Below are 27,190 nucleotides of genomic sequence, written 5' to 3'. Positions count from 1 at the left end.
CCTGGGTTCAAGCGATTCTCCTGCCTCAGCCTCCCGAGTAGCTGGGATTGTAGGCACCCACCACCATGCCCAGCTAATTTTTGTATTTTTAGTAGTGACAGGGTTTCAGCATGTTGGCCAGGCTAGTCTCAAACTCCTGACCTCATGATCCACCTGCCTCAGCCTCCCAAAGTGCTGGAATTAAAGAGACAGACATGGTCTCACTCTGTTGCCTGGGCTGGAGTGCAATGGTGTGATTATAGCTCACGGTAATTTCGAATTCCCAGGATCAGGCAGTCCTCCCACTTCAGCCTCCCAAGTAACCAAGACTATAGGCATGCACCACCACACCCAGCTAATTTCTATTATTATTTTTTGTAGAGATGAGGTCTTGCTATGTTGCCCAGCCTGGTCTTGAACTCCTGGCCTCAAGTGATCCTCCTGCCTCAGCCTCCCAAAGCTCTGGGATTATAGGTGTGAGCCACCGTGCCTGGCCTCAACCCCCCTTGATATTACATTTTTATTTCTTAAAATAGAGACCCCAAATACAGTTACAGCTTCCTCTGTGCATAGGAGTTTACTAAGCATTGGCGTTTATACAAATAAGAGTAAAATCTAGTGGGCTTGAGACCATGTGGTATGAAAAAAGTTAAAACAATGCTGGAAAGCACATGAGGTGACTGCTAAGTAATATAAGATCAGGAGTCCTAAGTTTTCTGCCCATTGGGATCACTTTTAAAGTGTCCTAAACGATAACTGTCTTTTATGGGATTACAAGGACAGAGTTTGGGCATCTGTGTGTGTATATATATATATCTCACCTAGATGACTGATGTGTACCAAACATTGAAGATAATTAGTAGAAATAGTAAGATCCTAGAGAAGTGTAGAGGAGTGGGAGTGTCCTGTCCTAAGGATGGAAAGATGGGAAAGTTTCTGTACACACATTCCCAAGGTACTTCTATGTGTTTCTTAATTGTTTAAGGGCCCCTTTATCTCATCCTATCTATGCCTTAATGACCTAGTACAGTACCTGACACTCAGCAACAGCTTTGTGTCAGGTACTCACTAAGGCACAGCCTCTCTCCTTAGGGAGCTCACTTTATTAGCATTTGAAAACAAATGACCATGTAGTATTATACCTATACAAGCCTAAACAAGATACATTGGGAGAAATATATAATGTAATAGATTTCCTAGCAGAGAGAATTCCTCATAACCAATACTTTTTCAGGTGAAAAAAGGGAAAACACCTATGTTTGCTAAAATACAGTATAATAGCATGACATGTTAAGGAAATTACAAACGTTTGAGTGTAAATTCTGATGTGGGAAATATTAGAAAATTTAGTGAGAGAGGCACCAGGGTCTTGAAGACATTGAAGTCATGATAAAAGAGTATGGTTCTTAATCTAAGAAGGGATGGGATACCACTTAAGTATTTTTGGGAGGAAAGAGGTGATGCTATTTGAGTTCTGATAAAAGACAGTTGTCTGGTGTGGTAGCTCACACCTGTAATCACAATACTTTTGGAGGTAGGTGGATCACCTGAGGTCAAGAGTTTGAGACCAACCTGGCCAACATGGTGAAACCCCGTTTCTACCAAAAAATACAAAAGTTAGTCGGGAATAGTGGCACACACCTGTAATCCCAGCTACTTTGGAGGCTGAGGCAGGAGAATCACTTGAACCCAGGAGGCAGAGGTTGCAGTGAGCTGAGATCGTGCCACTGCACTCCAGCCTGGGCAACAGAGCAAGACTCCGTCCCAAAAAAAAAAAAGACAGTGGCTCATGCCTGTAATCCCAGCACTTTGGGAGGCCGAGACAGGCAAATCGTTTGAGCCCAGGAGTTCAAGACAAGCCTGGGCAACATGGCAAAATCCTGTCTTTACAAAAAAATTAGCCAGGCATGGTGGCTTATGCCTGTAATCCCAGCTACTCGGGAGTCTGGGGTGGGAGGATTGCTTGAGCCCTGAATCCAGAGGTTGCAATGAGCTGAGATTGCGTCACTGCACTGCAGCCTGGGTGACAGTGGGAGACCCTGTCTCAAAAAAAACAAACAAAAAAAAGTCAATTGGCCAGGGGACCAACATGGACTAAACTGAGGCAGTAGTAATGGGGATGAGAGGACAGATATTTAAGCTGTAAAGCAATAGGTCTTTGGAGTGAGATTTATTATTTTAAGAAGTGATGCTCATTTATTCAGAGATGTAAAATGGGAGAAACTGGCCATAGAGGTAGAAAATGCATATGCAGTCTACCTCTGCATATGGAACATTAGGACAGAGGCTTCCTAAAGGTATTTGTTTATATAAGCCAAGAGATGTCAGCATAAAGGAAATCGTGGTTAAAATTATGGGAACAGAGATGATGTCCCAGGGAAGCATGCTGAGTGTGGAGACAAGCCCAGAAGCCTCAGGACCATCAGTATGCAAGGCAAGGCAACAGAATAAAAGCTTCAAGCACAGCTAAGAGATTGACATTAGGAAGATCAGGAAGAGTGGTCTAGTCGACTCAAATTTTTATAATTGTTGAAGGAAACAATTTATTGTTCTGTTCATTCATACAATCAGTATTTATTGCACCATCTCTTATGTGCCAGGCTATGTGCTAGGCACTGACTGGGGAAATAGAATGGACTAAGAAAGACATTTATGTTCACATTGAAATATGTGGAGACAGAAGAGTGAGCAAGCAAAAAATATTAGACAGTGCTAAGTGGATAATGTGAAAGAATGACTACATGGCTGCTTTAAATTGGGTCATGAGGCCAGGCCTTCTCTAAGGTGATATTTAAGCCTTAATATCTGAGGCCTTCATTCGGAATGACAAGAAGGAGCCAGACATGTGTAGGGCAGGGGAAGAGCAACTGGTCCAGACAGAAAAATCAACAAGGTGTGTCTGAGATACCAAAAAAAGACCAGGGTGAATGTGTTGAAGGGCTGGAGAAAATATAAGAGTGGGTTGTGTGGCCGGGTACGGTGGCTCATGCCTGTAATCCCAGTACTTTGGGAGGCCGAGCTGGGCAGATCATGATCAGGAGTTTGAGACCAGCCTGGCCAACATGGTGAAATCCCGTCCCTACCTAAAAGTACAAAATTTAGCCAAGTGTGGTGGGAGCCTGTAATCCCAACTACTGGGGACACTGAGGCAGGAGAATTGCTTGAACCTTGGGAGGTCGAGGTTGCAGTGAGCTGAGATCGCGCCACTACACTCCAGTCCGGGTGACAGAGTGAGACTCCGTCTCAGATGGGGAAAGAGTGGGTCGTGCAAGACTTTGGAATCTGGCGTAAGGCATTTGAATTTTACTATAAGTGAAAATTAAGAGGATATTTAAGAATTGTTGGGGCACATGAGTTTGGTGGTGAGGTGACTAGGCCAAAACTCTTAACACTCTAGCCAACCCCCTAAGCAACCCCACCCCACATTAAATCAGAGTGGCACTTTTTATTCGCATACACAATCTTACGATCTATCCCCAGTAAACTAGGATATTAGTCTGTCTATTATCTCTTCTTATTCTAGTAGTTATCCCTGTGCTTCACACATGCAAACAACAAAGCATAACATTCCGCCCACTAAGTCAATGCCTGTTCTGATTCTTAGTCGCCAACCTGCTGGCCCTTACATGAAGTGGAGGACAGCCAGCTGACGAGGTGATTCTGGCTATAATTGATCCACTGCTTTAAACTCCCCCAATGTTAACAGTGTATTTCCCCCCCTAAAAAGTCAAAGTTTACTTCAAAATTGTACCCAATGGGTTGAAAGCATTTGGTATAGTACAGGGTATCTGTCAGATCCTTTCAGGCAGATACTGAAGTTTGGAGAGCTGAGTCATAAGTAAGATTGATTATTTAAGGCCAATTATAAATCTATCTCAAAACAACAACTTACCATAAACCATTTCTTGTCACCCTCCCTTCAGGAAACAAGTTTCAGCCACTAAGGCCGAAGCAGAAAAGGATGGAGTGAAGGTCCCCACAACCCTGGCGGAATACTGCATCAAAACTAAAGTGCCTTCCAATGACAACAGCTCAGATTTGCTTTACGACGACTTGTATGACGACGACATTGATGATGAAGATGAGGAGGAGGAAGATGCCGACTGTTATGATGATGATGATTCTGGGAATGAGGAGTCGTGACGGGCTCCTTTAGTGCCCCTGTACTGCCCTGCCGTCTCAGGCCAAAGGGAGGGGAGCAAGTGGGGACCTGGCCATGGCCCCTCAGCAAAAACCTATTCACAGCGGGTGGGGAAACACACACAGCTCCTGCTGACTCCCCTTACGGATCTCAGTTTGCTCCTTTTTATGGACCTTTAATGGAGAGAGAGTAACCCTCCACAGAATGTCTGAATTCTTGCATTCTTTACCCTTCCATCACTGTATTGATTCTTTTTTTAAAAAAACATCAACCCAAACTCCCGCCTCACTTCGTCTCTACAGAATGTTCACAGCAAAACACGTTTGGTCTGTTTTTAGATTCTTGAAGAATTCAATAGTCTTTCAAGAGGTTGAATGTGTTTAAAGCTGGGAACCTGTTGGGAGCTCACAAGCGCTGCATATACTGGGTAGCAAAAGAAAATGGAATTAAACCCACAAAACAAACTTGAAAAAAAAAAAAAAACAAATTTGCCAAGGTTTAGCTGCTCCTTTACATTAGTGTGTGTGCATTCGTTCAGCCCCATGGTGGTGAATTCTGTTTCTTTCCCTTCCTAAGGCTGGGACATGGTGGGCGTCAGGGACTTTCTGGTAAGCCTGATGAAATGTGCTCCTTCAATCTCCATGAAACCATCGTAACATGGAGGCCTCAGCTGCTCTGAGGAGAGAAATCAGACTCTGTTTTTTGAAATCAATTGGGATCGAAAGCCTGAAATAAATATTCATACTTTACATAGAACTGAGCACTTGGTTGCTATTTATTTTAAAGGCAGGGTTATTTTTCCCCCAGGGAGTGGGGAAGTTGGGACGAGTGTGTGTGGGTGGATTTAGTGATGGGAACAAAGAGTTAAAAGTCACTATGCTAAGTTTGGTTGATACTACTGGGGGGAAAAATTGAAACTACTGGTGACCACTGTTGGGAGAGGAAACAGCATGGCCTTCCCATGAAAAACACACTCTTACCATGACGTTTTGGTTTTTTTAAGTAGCCACTTTAAATTACTCAGTATTAATCCTAGGTGCATGTGTTAAGATTTCGGTTTTCATTGAGCTGCTTATACTGATAGTGAGAAACTTGGATGTGTGTGAGACGAGTTACCGCTTTCTTCATTGGATGTGATCTGGACTTTTTTTCCCCTTTCAACATACTTAGGCTGTGGAGCGCAAGCAGAATTGTGCATAGAAATTGTGGCAGGGCTGAGGGAGTTGACTGCAGGCAGGTTTTAGGCCAGATAAGGCTAGATCTTCCTGCGATGCACTCGCTGCAGCTTTTGATTTTCCAGATCTCAATCGTGTTGCTTCAATCAATATTGAGATCCAGCAGCCTTCACCATCCAGGGACTTCAGAACTTGAAGGTAATTTTTGGTTGTTATGGGGGCGTACCAGATCATAGGAGGGCATTATTTGGAGGAAACCGCTATAATGTAAAATCCGACTTCAGAAGGCAAATGCAGCAAGGACTGACTATAGTCCTATTTCGGACCCCTGGGCACTAGTGTCAGCTCCTCCTTTGGCTCGTAACTCGGAACTAAATGGCAGATTAGGGACAGGGGCAGGAGGGATCCTAGGATGGCCAGAGTAGGTGACACTTCCTTAGCTCCTCCTTCGTTCTGATCTCAGGGTTTTCACTCTTCAAACTCCCAAACACATGACTTCTTCCCAGCAGCCCTTCCCGGCCTCTAAAAGTTTAGTCTGGTATGAAATGGGACTGTTTAACAAGCTAAGGCTCTTAGGGGACACCATTGAGCCTGGTCCCAGTATCTCTGTGAACTCCATGATCTCCACAGGGCCAGGGTTGCTACTTGTACCCAGAATCTAGTGATTTCAGTCAGATCCATGGAACAGAGCAGCTTTGAAATACATTGTCAAGTTGCCTGATTACAAACTCTCACTGAAAGATGTTGGAACTACCTTTTTACTCCCCATACTTTTTAAGTAATGCTTCCAGATTAACCTGCAAATCTTCTGGAGCCAGAGCCTCTCACAGTGCTCTGGTTTACCTCCCCCAAACTGCCCCCAAAACCCCCATGCAAGTTTACAGCCAGTAGCTTGGTCTTATTCTCTTGGAGCCCTAAAATTAAGCCTTTCATTCCCCTTACTGCTAAGCTTCTCACTCCCAGGGCAGCCCCGGCACCCTGGCATTGCAGAAGGTGCTCTGCTGCACAGCTCTGTTCCGTCAGGCCCTATTGGCCGCTGTTACACATTGACTCAGGGAGCCAGAGCGCCAAGTGGAGGTTGTACCTTTCAGTCCTTTGGGGTGTTAACTGTCAAGGGCTGGGTTTGCCTCTGATGAGTACAATCAGTTCCAGAAGACTGGGTAAGTCTCTTGCTAGCAGGTGGACATTCTGGTATTTTAGACTGACTGAACGAAACCCAGAGGCTGGTTCCAGAGCTCTGTCCCTGAGAACACATCCCTATGGAAAATACTTGAGTTTGTAATTTTTTTTTTCTTCTGGGAGTGGAGGTCTCAGGCTCAATCCGGAACCATGTATGTACAGTTGTGCTTATTATTTGGTGTGACATGAACTCAAAATCCTGCATTTTTAGATTCCTTTTAATTCTAATTGAGGCCTCACTGGATGCTCTTCAGTTCTGTGTATTTTGAGGCTGGGTGGAGAAAGTATATGATTCCGCTGTTGCTTCTTTCAGTCTTCCCCCCTTCTCCTTTTATCATTCCAGAGTTCTTTTCTATTAGTCAGACTTTTTTGTAGAAACCTTCTTTCACTTGCCCTGGCAAACTGCTTCTTTACTTGCTGGTTTCCTTACGTTTGGGGCACATATTGTAAGAAACCGATTGGAAGGGGAAATGTGCAGCTCTCCACTGAAAATGAACTCTCCACCCCTCCCATCCTGATAAACAAGGTTTACATTTACAACTAAAAGGATTCAGAGATACAATTTTCAACTATTCTGAAACCAGCAGGACACACCTGACTTTAATAGTTTTAGCTGAAATTGTAGATGTTTTTCTTCAGTTTAACTTATGAGAAAAGATTATCTGATGCATTTTGTGTTGACTTCCCCTTTAGTGGTTTATTTTGTCTTTTTCTGCCCATCTGTCTACTAATAAAATGTGAAATAAAATACCTGTATTGCTACTTCCCCATGAAATGACCCTCTTCTTTTTTTACCTTGTGTTAAAGAAAACTAAAAGGTGGTCTGAATATCACTGTTAACCTTGCAGATTATGCCAGGGCTCAGCTGAAAAATTAGACAAAAACCACAACTGGGGAATCTGCCTTTCTAACTCACCTCCCTGGTGTATCCCCAATCCCTTCAAGCTCCTTATAGACGAGGCCATTTGTTAAACTTGATTTGGAAAACGGGAGCTGATATGAGTAGATCAGTGAGGGACTGAGGGGTGCTCTGCTGCTTCTCTTAGGCAAACATTTTCACTGTCATTTGTTTTCCTAACTAACTTATTGCTGCTAATAGCAGGGGTCAGGCAGATCACCCTATTTAATAAAAGTCCTAATTTTACTTGTAGACACTTACCTTTTTCTAGGTAAGGTCCCAAGCTGCCCTATCCCTAAGTCTCTTAAGGAGCTATAAGAAAAGCCAGGTTAACTTTGATCAACATGGCCTGGGCCCTGTGAGGAGGTTTAGCTCTCCTTACAGCCATTGTCATTTGGGCCAAGAGGGTCCAGTTAAAAGGAAAACCATTTCAAGCCTTTATAGCCTGTGTCAGAAGACGACAACCACGTGGGGTCTCCTTCAGTCCTATGAAGTCCAGGGCTTCTGCCCTGAGCTGCCTTTCAGTCACACCACACAGACCGTGCATGCTCTCAGAACTTTATTAGGTGGGGATTGGGCAAGAGAAAACCCCTGAAACAGTTGCCCACCTGGTTCAAGACAACCGGAATGGAGATGTGTTGCTTGGAGATATCTTTGATTTTTAAAGGAGAACTGACTGGCTGAACAACTGAGATTATTATTTTTTTTCATGGTCAGCCAGTCTCTAGTAAAAGTCTCTAGGGACGTGACCAGACTAGAAGCTCCTGTTTGAAGACAAAACAGGTGCCCATATTTGTGTTGGGTGGAGGGATAGTGCTGCTATTCCCAGATCAAGATTTGGTGGAAGGAGACCATGACAGATGACAAAAGGAACAGTTTCTCAAAAACGGGTATAAAGTAATTACACAGGAAAGAAAACAAACAATTTGCAAAGGAGTGAGACAAGTCGTGATTCTTCATTGGTACCTGACCCCTATACCCAAACAGCCTTGAACCAGCCCTTCCAGAGACTGCCCCTAGTGGCCCACTGGGCAGTGCAGGCTATGAAGAGGACCTGAAGGCAGATGGGGTGGGGGCACTTATTTTGCTACAGTGGAGAAGGGGCTTGAATGGGGAGAACAGACGTGGCCAACATCTGCAGCCGTCCCCGACCTCCCCCAGACTTCTATTACATTTACAAATACATACATAAATACATTACATACAATAGCCAGTCTGGGAGGCAGGCTCCCCACAGAGGCATGGCTGACACGTCTCGGGAATTCTAGGGAAGGGCACTGGGCTCCCAAATATGTGCTCATGTGTTCTCTCCTGCCCAGGATAAGCTGTGTCCCAGCACGCCCCTCTCTTCTGGATTTAGTTTGTCCAGTATGGAGAGCTGCCGTAGGCAGGTTTGGAGGCTTGAGACTTGGGCTGCAGGGAGCTGGGCTGGCTGCGCTGACCCGAGCCACTCTGCAGAAAAGGAGAAGGGAAGGCTGTCAAGGCTGGAGCAGAACCCCTGGCCCAGAGAAGGGTGGCTGCCTCCACTGTGCTCACCTGGGCATCCTGTGGAAGGTGGTGGTGCAGCAGCTGGGAGTGGGGCTGCTGGTGGGCTGGCAAGATGTGCAGGAATGGTGGGGGCGCATAGCCAGGGGCCGCTCCCGGGGCCAGGGGCCCAGTGGAGCCCAAGGCTGAGGGCAGGCTGAAAGGTGGAGGGGTCCCTGCATGAAATCCCTGCTTGTCAAAAGTCTGCAGGGCAAAGGAGACAACGGTGAAGGTCAGGTTGGGCTGTAACCTCCCAAAAACCTATACACCCAACCCACCTTTGTCCCTCACCTGTGTCTTATTGTAGACAGAACCAGTCATATCAGGTAGACCGGCGGTGCTTGAAGACACTGATACTCCTAGGAGGAAAAGCAGTTGTTCCCCACAGCAGTTGTTCCCAGCTCCAGGCTCCCCACCTCCAGGGGCACTCAGGGGTTGCCCTGCCTGACAGGGGATCAGGCAGGAGCCCACCACTCCAGGCCTTATCCTGGAAAGGAGAGGTAAACGCTACCTTTGCCAGGCCCAGAACCTGCAGACTTGTTTGGTGCCTGCGATGATCCAGCATAGCCACCTTTGGAGTAGTCTCCTGCTGCTGTCCCCTGGTCGTCATAACCTAGCGTGGCAGAGTGTAAGAGGCAAGTGTGAGCCACGCAAGCCTGTCTGACCCCGTGTGTCTCTCTGGGGAGCACCCCTCACCTGTACTGTAGCCATGCTGGCCATAACCACTGGCCTGCTGGAAGGGAGGTGTGGGAGTGCTGAGGTTCACCCCGTGTTGCTTGGCTGAGGCTGGAGGGACCTGGTGGGGCAAGCAGATGAGGTATTAGTGTAGGAAGAGGCAAGCTGAGGCTGGTCAGGTACCCCTGCCAGAGCCTAAGGCAGCAGGTGACATACCTACAACCACAGGGGACCTGTGTTTTCATTAGTGCAACACATGTTGGATCTAAACACAGCAGGGGAAAGGTGACCTTGTCCCCAGCCTGAACAGTTCCTGGAGGCCAGATAAGACGGAGTGGAATCATGACCCTCCCTCCCTGCTGGAAGATAGGTCCCAGGTTTCTACCCGCCAGCAACCCAAGGCCAGGAGACACAGTCACACCCGCTGAAATACTCACAAACATGGTGGGGCCATACTGGAAGGCACTGGGCACGCCTGTGTAGTAGGGAAGGCCAGTGTAGCTATAGCCAGGTGGCAGTGCAGGGTTCAGGAAGGGCTGCTGGGCTGTGTGGTGGGTCTGTGATTGGCTCTGCTGTGGCTGAGCTGGTGTGGTAGGGGGTGCAGGGGATGCAGAGTCCCCACGGCCAAACTTTGTGACATCACCTAGGAAAGAGCACTGACTCCAGCCACTGCCCTTCCTCCAACCAGAGAAAGGCCACGCTGGCTTCCGCAAACAGGAACAGGTCTGGCTGCCAGCTCGGCACAGGCTGCCAAGAGGCCTCTCTCAGCCTTGCTGCTGCTGCTTCCCAGCTCTTGGAGTTCGCGCTAGGCCGGCCCCGGGCCACTCCTCATCCACTGAGCAAACTCACCTGGATACGGATTATTAGCTAGGCTCCCATCTCGGCTGGCAAGTGCTGTGGGTGCAGCAAAGGGAATTCCATAGTAGTCCTAGGAGAGACCAGGGAGGCTCCATCAGCGACTGGCCCTGCTTGACTCCCAGGAGAGCAGAACTAGCACATGAAAGTCTAGGTGATGCTACACTCCTGAAATAGACTGCACGCCTAAAAGCCAGCAGTCCCAGGGAATGCCAAGTAAATGGTGCCCGTCAGAGGAGTGTGCAACTAGGCGGCCTAACACACAAGCACATAGACCGGCCAACCCTGCAGCTTCGCCAGGCAGAGCTGCTGCAGACCAAGCCTCACATGTCCATTTGACACCACAGGCACATGCTTGTGTGAATGCCTCGGGCTGAACCAACTTCACTGGCTTTTCTGTGAGAGACTACAGAGCAGCTAGGAAAGCTGACTAAACAGAGCAGCCCCGAAAAAGGAGGCAACAGAACTATAAGGGCCTGAAAAGTTTAAGGGGGGACAGAGGGCAGTGCCAAGTAGGCACAGGATATGAGCAGGACCCCAGGTGAAGCCTGGAACTGGCCTGTCACCACCTACACTGCTCTCAAAACACTGACACGGTCTAGGATACCTGCTTGTCCAACCCACGGCCCGCGACAGCTTTGAATGTGGCCCAACACAAATTCATCTTTCTTAAAACATGAAATTTGCAAATCTTTTAAAGCTCATCAGCTATCTTTGAGTGTATTTTATGTGTGGCCCAAGACAATTCTTTCAATGTGGCCCAAGGAAGCCAAAACATCGGACACCCCTGGCCTAGGACTTGGGGGAAGTATGGCAGATACAGCGGTGTGGAGACAGAGACGGCAAAACATAGTGGAACTTCGTGTAGGAGGGGAGGCCTCACCTGGCCCTCACTCACCATCCAGGGCCTCGCACTCCCGACACACCTGGCCCCTGAGGAAAGGGAAAGAGCCCTTGGGCTGTGCCCGATCATGGCCAGAAAGGAGCCATCCTGGCTGGGAATGGCACTTACACCCTCCAGGAAACCTTCCGGAAACCCACAGCAGCCTAGAACCCCCAGGGGAGGCAGAGCTGGGAATGCACAGAGCTGCACAACTGAGGACGGGAGTAGAGAAAGCCCAGAAGGGGGAGCCCTTTCACAGAACATGAGAAATCTCCAGGCGGGAACCAGGCTCACAAGCAGCAGAGGTGAACGAAAAACTCGAGGGATAGAAAGAGCAACATATCTCAAAAGGTGGGCTCCAGAGGGTGTTTTCTCTAAGGCACAAAGTGATAAAAGCCAAAAGAGTGCTGTGAGTAAGTGTGGAGACCATAGAGAGCCCCTGAAGCAGGATGAATCCTGGGGCTCAGCACCACCTCCTGCACTCCGGGTCTTTGGCCCGCAGATTAAAGGGCCGCTGGTTTGCAGTGGGGAGAAGCTGCTCAGGCTGGGCCTCTGCTTCTGGAAATATGGCCAGCCAGTGGAAAGGGCTACTCTTCTGAAACAAGAGCAGCTCCGTCAGCTCTTTGTGGTCCGGCAGAGAAGGGGACATCGCCAACGGGGAAGAATGAGAAGGCGGCACTGCACAAGAGAGAAAGCCTCTTCCTCCAGGAACAGGAAAGACTGTATCCAGCAGAGGTGGACACGGGTGTCCAAACTGCTTGCAACTCTCTGACAAGTGCCCCGGGAAATGGCAGAGCAAGAAGAGAGTGGCTCCCAGGAGGAAGTCCTGCCCATGCAGGGCAAGGAGCGGCTCTATTGCCTTCTGTCCCCACAGTTCTGTTCATGTGGCTATCCCTGAAAAGGCCCACACTGCGTTCTGGCACCAACGGTCAGAATAAAGAGGCAATCCTGGCCTCAGAGTAAGGCTGCAACCACCAAGGACGTCCCAGGGCAGCCATTCTCACAAATCTAGATGGGAGGCCAGACCTAGAAGAGATCTTAAAGACCATCAGCTCAAGACACTCATTCAGCTGATGGCAGAAGAGCAGTCACTGGCCACCTCAGACCAAAGATGCTATATGGTACTCTGAGGAAAAGGAAGACATTATAAAACTCCAGGGCCAAGCAAGCAACCTCCATGTCTTGTGTCATATGGGTTTTCTTTTTAAAAAAGAGAGAAAGAGAGAAAACAAGATGAAGGAGGGAAGATTAAGCACCAACATTTAGCAGGGGGCATGGCCTACCAGGGCCCCAGGTCCCAAAGGCCTTTATGTTTCCTAGAGATGAGCACCGGACATTCTGTGCCAAAGCTATGGTCATGCCTGGCACAACCGCCAGATGAAAACAGCTTTCTCAGTAGTGGTGCTGAGAGGTTCCTCAGGCAGAGGATCCCAAGGGCCAGACAGGGTGGCAGCCAAGACCACAAGAGGGGGGACATGTAAAAGATTCTGAACCCTCTGCTCCGACCAGTCCACACCCTACTCACCACTGGCAGCCGTGACTGCAGCATCTGGAGCTCGTCATAGCCATAGATCTGTGTGAGAACCAGAACGTGTATTTTAGGAACCACATACCACCCCCTGGGAAGCCCAGGTCCACCTAGGAGTCAAAACAAGGTTGCAGGGCTGTAACACACCCGGGAATGGGATCTGGATCAGCTGTTATGGGAACAGATCCTGCCTTCACTGTTGGATCTAGATGGAAGAAGACCACAGGGCTCAGCAGGGCAGAGACGGGGGGCTCCGGGATGGAAGGGCAGCTCAAGGTGGGCAACCTGAGCCCAATGCCAGGCTCCCGCCAGGTGCCAGCCCCTGAGGCCAGGGGAGCTGGGCAGGCCAGGAGTTCAACCAAGCACTCACCGGGTAGGCAGGAAGCAGTCCTCCAGGACCTACAAGGTACTGGTTGTGCAGCAGGGGAGGCACCCCCTGAGGCAAGTTTGGGGGTGCTTTGCCTGTATAGAGGGAAAAATCAAATGGAGTGAAGTGGTCACCACAAAGAGTGAGAGTCCTCAGCTGCTCTAGGAGGAGGCACAGTCACTGAGCTACCCCAGATGAGTTCAAAGAAGGGCAGTGGCTAAATGAGGCAGAGGGTCATTCTACAAAGCAGTGAAGGGGAGACAGAAAGCCCGGCCACCACACTGAGGTTGTTTCAACGTCAGAGAGTTCTGGGCCCAGACAAAAGCAGCCCCTTTCCCCTAATCCCTAAGGTCCCACTGCACTGAGCAAAGAGAAATATAAAAAGAATCTGCCTCCTCCAAAGAGGGCAAGGAAGCCATGCAGTGCCAGGAGAGGAACAGGACGAGTTCAAAGTGGGTTTTAGCAGCAACCATCAAATCATAGTCTGCAGGGCCTACCGACAGCCTAGCTCTGCAGTCGAGGAGCCCACAATAAGTCGTCCCTGGCCCCTCCAAGTCACCATGTCCACTCGGCTCCAGGGAAGAACAAAGAGGAAAGACTGGAAAGCTAGAAGCACAGAGAGGCCAGGAATCCTGACAGGGAGAATTCATCCCCATCAGGGGTGGGGAGATCAGGCCTCAAGGTCAGTGGAACACACAGCACACCTGGCAGGCCTGAGACTCTCCTGACACCTGCACTGCCTTCCTGGGACGCCAAGCAGACACCTTTGAGGGGCTCGGGGGTGGGCAGGAAAGGCCTCTGGAGCACATACCTGAGGTCACCAAGGGTGTGGCCCTGCTACTGCTGCTGGACACACTCATGGGGGTCCCACTCAGACAGAGGCTGTTCGCGGTGTTCATGCTACTGGACAGGCTGACGCCTGAGGATGCGGAACTCGAGACGGAGGTCGCTGCCGTGGAGAAGGTGGCTGAGGACTGGAGGGAAGAGGCACTCTCCACAGTGGCATGCTGGCAAAAGAAAAGCCAGGGCACATGGATCTGGAGGCAGAGGAGGAGGGTGCTGGGGAGAGACTGGCCTGGGGCTTGGGCCCATAGTCTCAAGGCTGAGCAGGCAGGTGATGATGTAGCCACCCAGGTTCCCTTAAGGTGAGAGGCACCGTGCTCAGTGCTCACTGTGGCCCCTCACACAGCCGCTGGTTCCAGCCATCAGGATACAATACATAAACTGAACATCAAAACTATTAACATTAAGCTCTAATGACCACAACTCTGTAAAAATCCTTCAAGCTGCTCACGCATTGGCATCCAAAATGAGGGCATAGAAATCCCAAGATAACTTTGGATCATAAATGAACACAGACTATCTGAATATGGGACAAGTACCTATCTCAGAGCAAAGCAAACAGTCTGAGAAGAGGCGAGCATAGGCCACAGGAAGCCCAGCGCAAGTCTCAATCTTTTGGAGGTTTCCCTTCTACTGGGATTCTCAGCCACTGTGGTCTGGAAACAACAGGAGGCTGAGAGAGGCCTTTGCTCCAAAACCTGGTGACACCTTTCAGTCCACCAACGCCTCACCAGGGCCCACCTAAAAGGGCATGGCCTGCCACTATGCCTGCTTGACAAGGTACCCCTGGGAAGAAAGAGTGAACCAGCGGACGCTCCATCAGCCCCAAGTTCCAGAAGCCCCGCCCAGCTGCCCAACCCTAGCAACAGGGTCCTATGAAGAACTTCAAGCTCCGAGTGGGTAGGTGTGAGAGGTACACCTAGGTGGGCAAAGCAAGTTCCAAAAAAGGGAGGAAAAGCACTGTAACAGGGAGACCAGTCTCCAAACCAGGGCATAGAAAGCAGCATATAAACTCGTAGAGGAAAAGCCAAAGAACAGGAAGGGCCCAGGAGAAGGCCCCAACCTGCCTCTGCAGACTAACTCTCCACGCCATCCCATGCCCACAGGTCACTGCCCACCTGGGTATTGGCTTTAAGGAGCTAACATCAGAACAGATTCACCAAGGTAAAGACAGCCAAAAACATGGTTTCCTGGGGCTCCAAGGCATCTTATTCCTCCAGCACAGATGGGCAGGACCAGGCTGGAGAGAGCCCCACCAGGAAAAGGGCAAAGGATGCAGTGCCCTGCCCACCATCTAGGTCCTCTCCTTAGCGAGGAGCCAGACTCCCCACCACCTGCCACAGAAATCTGGAACAGCTCTGACCAATGCTCGCAAGTGTACTTGGATATATACAACCTTTTAGTCTCAGAAGGAAAAATAAACATTCCCCATCGCTAGAAGAAGCTCACTAGGGAACTAGGTCCTGACTTGCTGAAAGGGACTCAAGAGTCACCCGGCCAATCTCTTCTCCCTTTAGCTGCCCAGCGGGGTTCCTGTCCCTGGCCTTGACCTTCCGGAACTGGGAGGACATCAACCTGCTGGATTAAAAGGTCAACACCAATTTTAAAGGCCTCGCTCCGTCCATCCAATGGGGTCCATGCCGTCAACTCCCCAGGATGGGCCCAGAGAAGCAAAGGCAGGAGAAGAAGCTTAAATTTCCTTTAGGTACTGATGAAGAGTGATAAAGATCTAACTATGAGAAAATGGAATACATAGATCTCTGTAAAAAAAAAATCATAAACTGCAAACTTAGGGAAAAATCCCTATACTTCCCATCACGAAGGGCTCCCTAATACAGAAATAGAGACCAAAGACCTGACAAGAAAAGGAACCAAGAATATAAATAGCTCACATAGGCCGGGCGCGGGGGCTCATGCCTGTAATCTCAGCACTTTGGGAGGCGGAGGCAGGTGGATCACCTGAGGTCAGGAGTTTGAGACCAGCCTGGTCAACATGGTGAAACCCTGCCTCTATTAAAATATTAAAAAAGTAGCTGGGCCTGGTGGCATGTGTCTGTAATCCCAGCTACTAGGGAGGCTGAGGCAGGAGAATCGCTTGAACCCGGGAGGTGGAGGCTGCAGTGAGCCAAGATTGCGCCACTGCACTCCAGCCTGGGCCACAAGAGTAAAACTCCATCTCAAAAAAAAAATAATAAATAAATAAAATAAAAATAAAAAACTCACATAAAGGAAATCAAATGGTTTTCAAATATATATAAAAAAGGATGTACAATCTCATTAAAAACTAGACTGATGGGCCATTTTTCTGCTAACATACTAAGAAAATATGAATGTTTAATAACACCATTTTGAGGAGGCAATGGTGTAACAGGACATTTTATTCACTGCCAGTGGGAGGTAAACAGGGTCGAATCACTATGCAGGGCAATCTGGAAATGTGTATAAAATCACAAATGCCTTGCTGCTCCATATTGTGGACTAACCCACTACATACAGCTACACACGTGAAACAACATAGGTAGGTTATCAAATGTAACATTCTCTGTGGTATCAAGATTGAAAACGACCCTAAAGCAGAACTGTGGGGAAAAACAACAACAACAACAAAACCCTTATGTTTCAACATGGAAACATCAAAATACACTTGTGGGGATACACAAGTGGGGTAAAAAAAGTTGAAGGACACTGTACATAAAATACTCTCATTTATGTACCAAGAGAAAATGATAAAAAGGGCAGATGACGGCTGGCGCAGTGGCTCACGCCTGTAATCCCAGCACTTTGGGAGGCCGAGGCGGGTGGATTACTAGGTCAGAAGTTCGAGACCAGCCTGACCAACATAGTGAAACCCCGTTTCTACTAAAAATACAAAAATTAGCTGGGTGTGATGGTGGGCGCCTGTAACCCCAGCTACTCAGGAGGCTATGGCAGGGGAATCACTTGAACCCGGGAAGTGGAGCTTGCAGTGAGCCGAGACTGCGCCACTGGACTCCAGCCTGGGCGACAGAGTGAGACTCCATCTCAAAAAAAAAGGGCAGATGATAACGGGAAAATGACTATATGTACGCACTGCATGTTTAGACTTCTATTTATTAAAAGAAAAATCATCTAAAGGATTGAGAAAATGTAAGGGTAGAGCCAAGTAGATGAGAGACAGAAAAACTTTTCATTGTAAATTGACAAGAATAGCAGAAGTAGATCAAGGGATACGTTTGACCTTTGGCTTTTTTTCAATTTAAAATTTGTAGTTTTGATTTTTCTCTAGAGGGCAGAATGTCCATGACACATCAGAATTGAGCCTGCTGCAAGGCGTGGGCCTGCAGGGTCACTGAGAGGTCCTTGCCCCAGCCAAGCCCAGCGCTTCTGCAGAGCTGTGGAATTCACTTTTACAGGGAAAAAGGAATATTTTGGGCTACTTGCAAATTAGAAGTTGGAATACTGAATCTACTGAGCAAAACAAACACTAATTTAGGTTGCAATATAAATTCTTATTAAGCTATAATTTTTCTGGTAGACATTCATTTTCTATATGGGGATTGTTTTAAACCTATTTGAAAAGCCAATTCAATCATACATCGTATCTAATTATGTACCCTGTTTTTATTGCCTAACACTGTATACTATGTAATTTATTAATGTTTTGTATAACATTTAAAATTTTTATTTCAAAAAGTAAAGCTTTATACTTTCATCGTATGTCAGTTACCATTTGAAATATTTTACATATATTAACAGTTAATGTTCACAGCCATGCCATGACTATGATGTATATACTATTATCTCAGTTTTCCAGATTAAAAAGATAAACAGAGGCACATAGAAGTTAGTTAATTGACCTGCCCATTTTTACACAGGGAGTAAGGGACAGAGCAGGCACACAAACCCAAGCAGTCTGGTTCCAGAGTCTGTATTTTTATCTCTAAGCCATTCTGCCCCTGAGAGCTATGTCCCTGCATGCCATAAGATATACCTACCAGAGTTTTTCTAAATAGTACTCTGTGATTAGACATTTAGGTTCAAAACTGTTGTTTTCTTTGTTTGCTGTCTATGCTGAAATCACCTTACCACAAAACTCTTTTTTATTTGGTAAGATATAATATAATCTGAACTTTTTGAATATAAGAAAAAGTTCTTATATTCAAAGATCTTAATTTTATATTCAAAACTTATATTCAAATAATTAAGTTTCTATTAATTATTGAAGGATGATCTATTATTGTTAATAATAAGATTTGCAGAACATAGTACAATTTTTGAACTTCAGAATGTCACTTTTTTCCCAAGTTTATTGTGACTTTATAAATGCTATACCAAAAGCAAATAATAAAAAATCACATATTCCTGTGGTCAACCCAGGCACAAAATTTCTTTCATGATTGTTTTGCATTCTTATTCTGGCTTAAATAAAATCTATTTTTAAAAAATTCAAAAAAAAAAGAAAAGAAAAACTTATCATTGTCTATCTTTCTATAACTTAAAGATGAAATATTATGAACAAACAGTTGACGGCTGAACAACACAGGTTCGAAATGCATGGGTCCACTTACAGGAAGATTTCTTTTTCAACCCAATGCAGGCATGCGTAATTTGAAAACACACATATTTGGAAGGCTGACTTTTCCTAGAGGTGGGTTCCGCAGGGGCAACAGTGCGACTTGAGAATGTGCAGATTTTGGTGTAGGCAGCGGTCCTGGAACGAATCCCCCGCAAATATGGAGGGACAACTGTATTAGCAACGTCACAGTTCTGTCATGCTGACAAAGTATGGAACCCACTAGATGAGGCGATTCTGGCTGTGGTAGGTTGGAATACATGATCTGGAGTGTTTTTTGAGGAGATGGAGAGTGCAGCTCACCATGAGTGCAGGAGCATTGGGTTCCCAGGCAGCAGTGGCATGGACACAGAGGGCAGCCCCACGGCGCTCCTGCTGAGGTCAGCTCACGGCTCCCATGAGCCACAGAGGGCAAGGGCAGGGGCAGGGGGACAGGCAGAGGTGTCCACACTGTGCTCTACTTTGAAAGTGGCAGTTTGTGTGTTTTAGAAAAGATTCTGTGTAAGGTTTGACTTGGAACATCAGCGTGTGAAAGCCACAGCATTAGCCAGATCCAGAGGAAAGGACAGGACATCCCTTTTCCACCACCTCACTCTGCTAGTGAGCTGCTGCCTTCTCCAGAGGACACCAAGTTCATCAGTTTCCTGCCTCCTCTGTTTGTCTGCACCCTAATCCTTCCTCCCGGCCTGTGAACCTGCCTACTCCAACCTCACCCAACACCACCTGCTGTCCAGGAGCATGGACATTTTGTTAATCCAGGCACCTTTCTATCCTCCCAATAGAGGTTCCAGCCTCTCCTAAGATTTCATCGGATGCCCTCTACAATCCACCTCATCCTCTCCATCTCACTACCATTCACTCCACAAGCCACCACAATCTGGCTGACACCTACCACTTAAAACCATGCTCACAGCTCCACTGAGCCACACCTCAATAACCATAATCTAGGGCTACTCTTTGGCATATGAGGACACTTCCCAGCTGGTGCTCCCACTCTGGCCTCCTGCCTGGCCTCTTGGCAGTGCATGTTTGCTTCTACCCTCTAGACTCCCTTCTCCAACATCGATCTTCTCACAATCTCTGCCTCTGAGTCAGGAAAGAAGGCACAAGGAAAGATCAAACAGCAAATTCCTGGGAGCAAGGTCACCACCTGACAGTCCTGCCAATGACAGATGAGGTCCGGAGCAACGATTCTTCCCAGGTGCTACAAACTTAGAAAGCAAGATGTCCCCAGATGGTGCCCAGGAAATCGGAGGCTCAAACCAGATCATGCCATCAAGACATTTCAGCCAAGCAACTCTAGATTATCAGATACTAAAAATCAGACTGAAGCTCCAGCCGCATCTGACTAAGCTCCAGGCTCCCTACGCATGGCGGAGGAAGAGGAAGCCGCGCAGACACTTACTGTGTGTGGCGTGCTCGAGGAGAGGGCTGCGTGCGCAGAGGAGAGGCTGCTCTGGTGGCTGGAGAGCGAACTAGAAGACAAAACAGAGCGCCGTATGTCCCCCTGAACAAGTGATTCCAGATGAACAAGACTCACGTGGCTCAGTGAGCTAGATTCAAACTTGTCCCTAGTCCCTAGTGAAGGACCAGCTTCAGACCCCTCCTCATTCCTTATCCCCAAAGAGCCCAGTGATGGGGTCCTGATGGATGGGAATGACTCGCCATGAGGTGTGGAAAACTCCAGAGCCAGCTTCCCTCAATGACATCCATTTGCTCCTCAGATGGGAAAAGTGAAGACAGAGTTGCACTAAGAACATGGTCATCCTAGACAACCCCATTCAATCTGTGAATGAGGGATCAAAGTTCCTATGCTCAACTCCACATGCCAATTCCCATCAAATCCACTTTTGCTCCTGGTTAAAGAGTGATGGAGAACACTCCTCAGAAGACACAGGTAGCAACGCCACCCATTTTCCTACACCTTGTTCTAATAACATCACTTCTTCAGCCATGGAAAGTTCAGGCCAGACACCTGCTCAGAAATCCATCATTCTCCTTCCACCTCACAGACACGGGCCCAGCGATGCCCAGAGAGTCTAGGCTCAGGCACCCTCTGGAGGGCGAAGTCAGGTAGGAGGGTGCTGCTGGCCTCACCCTACTCCCAGGGGACCCAGTGCTCTGTGCCAGTAGAGGCGGTCCAAGCAGGCAAGGTTTCCCTATCTGGTGGCTTTAAGCCACAGCCTGGCCAAAACCTAAGCTACAGTTGTAACGCAAAAGCCCAGGACATCATGTCAGAGACAACAAGTGTGCTCTGTTCATGGAAGCAGCCTTCTACAGGAGCTCCAGGACTTTGCCCCAAGGTACTTCTCGCTCTGGGCCCACACCTTCCCCATACCTGCTAAGCTGAGAGAGAGGGCTGCTGGTCAAGTCGCCAGTGTGCGGGGATGTGGACGGCAGAAGTGCAGTGCAGGAGGTGGTGCTGGGCAGGGAGCTCGCAGAGGGAGGGCCTGTTGTCTTTGGAGCAGGAACGGATGAAGTAGCTGTAAGAAACAGATCTGTTTATTTCTACAACCAATCCTAAGTATCTGAAAATATGCTCAATATCTTGTGACATGTCAGCCTCAGTTGAGATGTCCATGAAGTTACATTCCCCAGGAAAATGCCAAGCATGTCGCCAGATAGCCCCTTGTCTGTCAAACACTATCAAAGGACACACCGTGGTCAGGTGTTCAAGATGCAGCAAAGAATAGAAAATGACACTTTATAATCCAATCTATCCTATATGGGGACATACTTTTTCCACCTAAAGGAACCTAAGCTGTAGATGCATCCAGAAAGAAAAACGGGTGCTGAGCCTAATATGTAGAATTATAACGTGAGGCAAACTCCTCAAAGGGCACAGCAAGGAGGAGTAAGAAGCTGACAGGTGAGACTACCTACACGTGCTTCCGCCAAGTCAGGCTGACTCTACCAATGCTCACGGCCAACATAAGGTGGACAGGGGTTGATGCGTATGTTGTATAGAAACACAGATACCTAACATCTCCAGGAAGAACACACATCTACTGTCTAACACCTATTTCCAAATGCACAGTGAGCATTTCCTTGGTATGTGCTTGAATAGATGAATCTCAAAGCACACAAATGAGCTTCGTAGGCTTCAGAAAGAATGTGGAGACACTCAATCCTAGCTGTGGAAAGACTCAGTTTCAGTGCTGTCCACACATACAACTCAGATATGTGCTTGGAAATAAAACATCATTGTCTTTTCCAGTTAGGAAAGAGGAGCAACCTTGACCCTTCTAAAACCCAGGGAAAACACTTGAGTCTCTAAAGGAAGGGCAGGTCAAAAACAAACACAAGCAATGAAACGATCAACTTACACCTAGGTCAGTTCTTACAGAGGCTTTCTTTTATTGATAGTCTATTCCATATATAAACCCTGTTCATAGATAAACTGTATAGACACAACAGATAAACCTCATCTAAAACTAAGACCCCAAAAGGTACCGCCCTGGGCCTTCTATTACGATGCTAACAGCTTCACAGGAAGCCTCTCTCAAACAAACAAAATGGGGAGGGAAGGAGAGGAGGAAGTGAGGGAGAAGAGAGTATGGGAAATGAAAAGTAGGTTAATGTACACTGCTTCCCAGATACTTTAGTTCTCGACCCATGCCTAGACAAAAGAAACCTGCCACTACCACTGCTAGAGCAAAAAGTTCCTCTGTCATCCAACAAGCTCAGAATGACCAATGAATCTCCAGACTTGGCAGCCCAACAATACCAGCAAATGTCAAACCAAAATCCTGGGGCTCCAAACCTGTCATTACAGTTTCAACTAAGGCTCACCCCGGTCTGCTTAAGTTCAATATTCGCACTCCCAGGAAATCCTATTTAAAGAGAGTCTTTCTAGCTTCCCCATCCATTTGCCTTCCTGAATAAAGAAAGAAAACTACCATAAACAATCACAGACAAGTTGGTCAACTACAGAAAAGAAGCAATTAACGGATTTGCCTGTGCTATCTTTGGTAATCACGGAGCTGTTGGAAGGGGGCCTCATTTTCTCCCAAATGTCCACAGTGAACATTTCTCTCTCTTTCTAAGCAACAGTCCTTCAGGTCCTAAAGACAATGAGCCTATCTTTCCTGAACAAGAACAGTAATTTTTGCTTTAGAAGCACTTTTTTTTTTGAGATGGAGTCTTCACTTTGTAGCCCAAGCTGGCTCAAGCAATTCTTGTGCCTCAGCCTCCCAAGTAGCTGGGATTACAGGCACGCACCACCACACCCGGCTAATTTTTCATATTTTAGTAGAGACAGAGTTTCACCATGTTGCCCAGGGGGTCTCAAACTCCTGAGCTTGGGCAATCTGCCTGCCTTGGCCTCCCAAAGAATTGGGATTGTGGGCATAAGCCACCCAGCCTGGCCCAAGCATCTTTAAGATGCGTACTGTACGCTGCACTTGTGGTGCAGTGTGATTAGGGCAGAAGAATATGAGACCATCACCTCCCTCTTGCTGTGGCTAAGACATTTCTAATAATACCACAGCCAACACCTGTTCCAAAAAAAAAAAGCAAATTGGCTGCTTTTTAACGAATGAGCCATTGACCAACTGGTGTTTTCCACATCACTTGAGCTATCCTCTTCCTCTGTTCGGTTGGCACCAGCCATGACTAGAGTAGCTTGCTGGTATACTTACTGTCTAGTGTCTGCGGACTTCGACCACCACCACGTCCATTCTATAAGGAAAAGAAGAGAACATAAACTTACAAAATGAAATCATTACCTGGGTGGCTTTTTATACTTTCTATAACATGTAGCTTAATCAAGAAACAATGATCTCTTTTATTGTATTTTTTAATAAAGGGGAGGTAATACAACAAACTCTCATACAAGAACAAATATGTTTAAAAAAATTTTTTTTCACCTCCCCAGGTTCAGGTGATCCTCCCACTTAGCCTGCCTAGGAGCTGGGACCACAGATGCATCCTACCATGCCTGGCTAATTCTTGCATTTTTTGTAGGGACAGGGTTTTACCATGTTGCCCAGGCTGGTCTCCAACTCCTGGGCTCAAGCAATCCTCCTGCTTTGGCCTCCAAGAGCACTGGGATTATAGGCATGAGCTACCACACCCAGCCCCAAATAATTTTTTTTTAAAGGTAACTTTTTGAGATGGTGTCTTGCTCTGTCACCCAGGCTGGAGTGCAATGGTGCATCTTAGATCACTGCAAACTCCATCTCCTAGGTTCAAGTGATTCTCCTGCCTCAGTCTCCCAAGTAGCTGGGACTACAGGTGCGCACCACTACACCAGGCTAATTTTTGTATTTTTAGTAGAGATGGGGCTTCACCACATCGGCCAGGCTGGTCTCAAACTCCTGACCTCAAGTGATCCACCCACCTCGGCCGCCCAAAATGTTGGGATTACAGGTGTGAGCCACCATGCCCAGCCAAAAGATAACTTTCATACTAGAAATTATCACATTTTATATCATTAGCAAAATGATTCTGAGATAAAAAGAGATGTTTCCTTGAAAGATGGCTTTTCTTAAGTGGGTTGGGTAGAGAAAGGGTTACGGCAATGTAGGCCCAAAAAGAGCAGAAACTGAAACCAACTGGTTGGTGCTAACCATAAGGCATCTCAGTGGAATTAACACACATGAAAAAGGCATCTTACAAAAACGACGTCTGCCTCCACAGACTGAACAGGGAACATAGGGCATGGAACAATAAACATCAGAACCTACGAGGCTCAAATACTGTCCCAAGATAAGAGGAACATGAAAAAGAGCTAAAACAGATTCTTTCTTACAAATTGCAAAAACACCCTAAAGTTGTTTCCTCTGTATCAAACTCAAATCTTATAAAACCTCTGCTCATGAATATTACACTTATTTATGATACTCTTTGTTCTACAAAAAGTTATTTTTTACAAGTTATGTTTTTACAAGAAATATAGAATATTAAATAGGCCAGGCGCGGTGGCTCAAGCCTGTAATCCCAGCACTTTGGGAGGCCGAGACGGGCGGATCACGAGGTCAGGAGATCGAGACCATCTTGGCTAACGCAGCGAAACCCCGTCTCTACTAAAAAAATACAAAAAACTAGCTGGGCGAGGTGGCGGGCGCCTGTAGTCCCAGCTACACGGGAGGCTGAGGCAGGAGAATGGCGTAAACCCGGGAGGCGGAGCTTGCAGTGAGCTGAGATCCGGCCACTGCACTCCAGCCCGGGCGACAGAGCAAGACTCCGTCTCAAAAAAAAAAAGAAAATTAAACAGAACTACTAGGAAAAAAGTAAGTTAAAATAACAGGTTACAGTCAAGGAAAAGGAAGCAACATATCTCACCAAATACATAAAAGTAGGAAGAAGGCCAGGCGCAGTGGCTCACGCCTGTAATCCCAGCACTTTGGGAGGTCGAGGCAGGTGGATCACGAGGTCAGGAGTTTGAGATCAGCCTGGCCAACATGGTGAAAACACTTCTCTACTAAAAGATACAAAAAATAAGCCAGGCGTGGTGGTGCACGCCTGTAATCCCAGCTACTCAGGAGGCTGAGGCAGGAGAATTGCTTGAACCCCAGAGGTGGAGGTTGCAGTGAGCCGAGATACGCCACTGCACTCCAGCCTGGGCGACAGGGCAAGACTCTCCCCCACAAAAAAAAAAAAAAAATGGTAGAAAGTAATCACAGGTCTAGTTTTCTGCCTCACCCTAAAGTAAGGTTCATGCCCCACTAAATATACTTACATGATGTTGAACATGGGCATCCGGAACAACACAAGCCCTGACGTGTAAAGGAGTCATCTTTAAAACACACCAGATTTAAAAAAGCACAGAAAAGGGGAATAGAAAAGAGGAGACTTGAGGAAGATTTCATCTCAGCTTGAAAAAAAAAAAATTTTTTTTTTGAGACAGTCTCGCTCCGTCACCAGACTGGAGTGCAGTGGCACAATCTCAGCTGACTGCAACCTCTGACTCCCTGGTTCATGAGATTCTTCTGCCTCAGCCTCCAGAGTAGCTGGGATTATAGGCATGCACCACCATGCCCAGTTAATTTTTGTAGTTTTAGTAGAGGCGGGGTTTCACCGTCTTGGCCAGGATGGTCTCGATCTTCCAACCTCGTGATCCACCCACCTCAGCCTCCCAAAGTGCAGGGATTACAGGTGTGAGCCACGGTGCCCAGCCTGAAAATCTTTTTTTTTTTTTTTTGAGACAGAGTCTCGCTTTGTCGCCCATTCTGGAGTGCAGTGGCGCAAGCTCCGCCTCCTGGGTTCATGCCATTCTCCTGCCTCAGCCAGGCTAATTTTTTTGTATTTTTAGTAGAGACGGGGTTTCACTGTGTTAGCCAGGATGGTCTCAATCTCCTAACCTCGTGATCCGCCCGCCTCGGCCTCCCAAAGTGCTGGGATTACAGGCATGAGCCACCGCGACCGGCCGAAAATCATTTTTAAAACACAAAAGATAGACAAACTGATACAACAGAGGGCCACATTATTTGGGATGGGGGAAATTCTAGGCAAAAGAATGACAAGAGGCCAGGCGTGGTGGTTCACGCATGTAATCCCAACACTTTTGAGAGGCCCAAGTGGGTTTAAAGCTTAAGCCCAGGAGTTGAAGACCAGCCTGCGCAAAATGATGAGACCCCGCCTCTACAAAAATTAAAAAATTAGTCGGGCATAGTGGCATGCACCTGTACTCTCAGCTACTCAGGAGGCTGAGGCAGGAGGATCATCTGAGCCTGAGATCAAGGCTGCAGTGAGCTCTGATAGTGCCACTGCACTCCAGCCTTGGTGACAAAGCAATGCCCTGTCTTTAAAAAGAAAAAAGAAAGCAAAAGTAAAGAAGTATCAAAGGGTCAAGAAATCAAAATCTGCAGGAGAAAACAAAATCAATCATCTCAGCAAGGAATGAAATGAGCAGTGATGTGGGCAAGGAGAGTGAGAGGTGACATTAAAACAGGAATTGCGATGTCCCGGAGATGACAGGGATTGATATGTGGACACCATATGGTCTGATTTCTGTTTTTTGTTTTGTTTTGTTTTTGACCGAGTCTTACTCTGTCGCCCAGACTGCAGTGCAGTGGCACAATCTTGGCTCACTGCAACCTCTGCCTCCCAGGTTCAAGCAATTATCCTGCCTCAGACTTCCAAGTAGCTGGGATTACAGGCACCTGCCACCACACCTGGCTCATTTTTGTGTACATTTAGTAGAGATGGGTTTTCACCATGTTGGCCAGGCTGGTCTCGAAATCCTGACCTCAGGTGATCTGCCTGCCTTGGCCTCCCAAAGTGCTGGGATTACAGGCATGAGCTACCGTGCCCGGCCTTATTTATGCTTTATTAACAGTACAGATCAGTACTTTTGAAAAGTATTTTCTGGATTAATAGAAATATTCTATGTCTGCATAGTCCTACACCATAGCCACTAACCAAATCTGGCTAATAAGCACTTAAAATGTGGCCAGTGTTAGAGGAACTGAATTTTTGCGTAATTATGTTTATATAGCCATATGCAGCCAGTGGTTGCCACAATGGAAAGTACAGAAATAAACATTGTGTTAAAAATGGCAGATGAGGCCGGGCGCAGTGGCTCAAGCCTGTAATCCCAGCACTTTGGGAGGCTGAGACGGGTGGATCACGAGGTCAGGAGATCGAGA

At 47.2% G+C, this 27,190-nt stretch overlaps 2 protein-coding genes across 3 annotated transcripts in view; one reads left to right on the top strand and one right to left on the bottom strand.

The window, feature by feature from the left end:
- The window catches only part of UBE2R2 (ubiquitin-conjugating enzyme E2R 2), a 117,032-nt gene extending 112,156 nt beyond the window's left edge, over window positions 1-4,876 (top strand). For both annotated transcript variants that reach the window (XM_011950563.1, XM_011950562.1), the window contains one exon: window positions 3,903-4,876. In XM_011950563.1, the coding sequence (XP_011805953.1) occupies window positions 3,903-4,122 (220 nt within the window). In that variant the 3' untranslated portion in view covers window positions 4,123-4,876. The remainder of the gene's footprint in view (window positions 1-3,902) is intronic.
- A 3,040-nt stretch (window positions 4,877-7,916) lies between these two features.
- UBAP2 (ubiquitin associated protein 2) overlaps window positions 7,917-27,190 on the bottom strand; it is a 143,315-nt gene continuing 124,041 nt past the window's right edge. The window contains exons 10-22 of the mRNA XM_011950561.1: window positions 23,240-23,279; window positions 20,938-21,082; window positions 20,005-20,074; window positions 14,016-14,211; window positions 13,208-13,299; window positions 12,835-12,882; window positions 10,421-10,499; window positions 10,009-10,214; window positions 9,593-9,692; window positions 9,408-9,509; window positions 9,188-9,255; window positions 8,909-9,100; window positions 7,917-8,824 (exon numbers count right to left, since the gene is read on the bottom strand). Coding sequence (XP_011805951.1) covers window positions 8,729-8,824; window positions 8,909-9,100; window positions 9,188-9,255; window positions 9,408-9,509; window positions 9,593-9,692; window positions 10,009-10,214; window positions 10,421-10,499; window positions 12,835-12,882; window positions 13,208-13,299; window positions 14,016-14,211; window positions 20,005-20,074; window positions 20,938-21,082; window positions 23,240-23,279 — 1,434 coding nt within the window. The 3' untranslated portion in view covers window positions 7,917-8,728. The remainder of the gene's footprint in view (window positions 8,825-8,908; window positions 9,101-9,187; window positions 9,256-9,407; window positions 9,510-9,592; window positions 9,693-10,008; window positions 10,215-10,420; window positions 10,500-12,834; window positions 12,883-13,207; window positions 13,300-14,015; window positions 14,212-20,004; window positions 20,075-20,937; window positions 21,083-23,239; window positions 23,280-27,190) is intronic.

This window comes from Colobus angolensis, unplaced genomic scaffold (assembly GCF_000951035.1).
Source record: "Colobus angolensis palliatus isolate OR3802 unplaced genomic scaffold, Cang.pa_1.0 Scaffold308, whole genome shotgun sequence".
Classification (NCBI taxonomy): domain Eukaryota; kingdom Metazoa; phylum Chordata; class Mammalia; order Primates; family Cercopithecidae; genus Colobus; species Colobus angolensis.
This window is presented reverse-complemented; position numbering and strand designations above follow the sequence as displayed.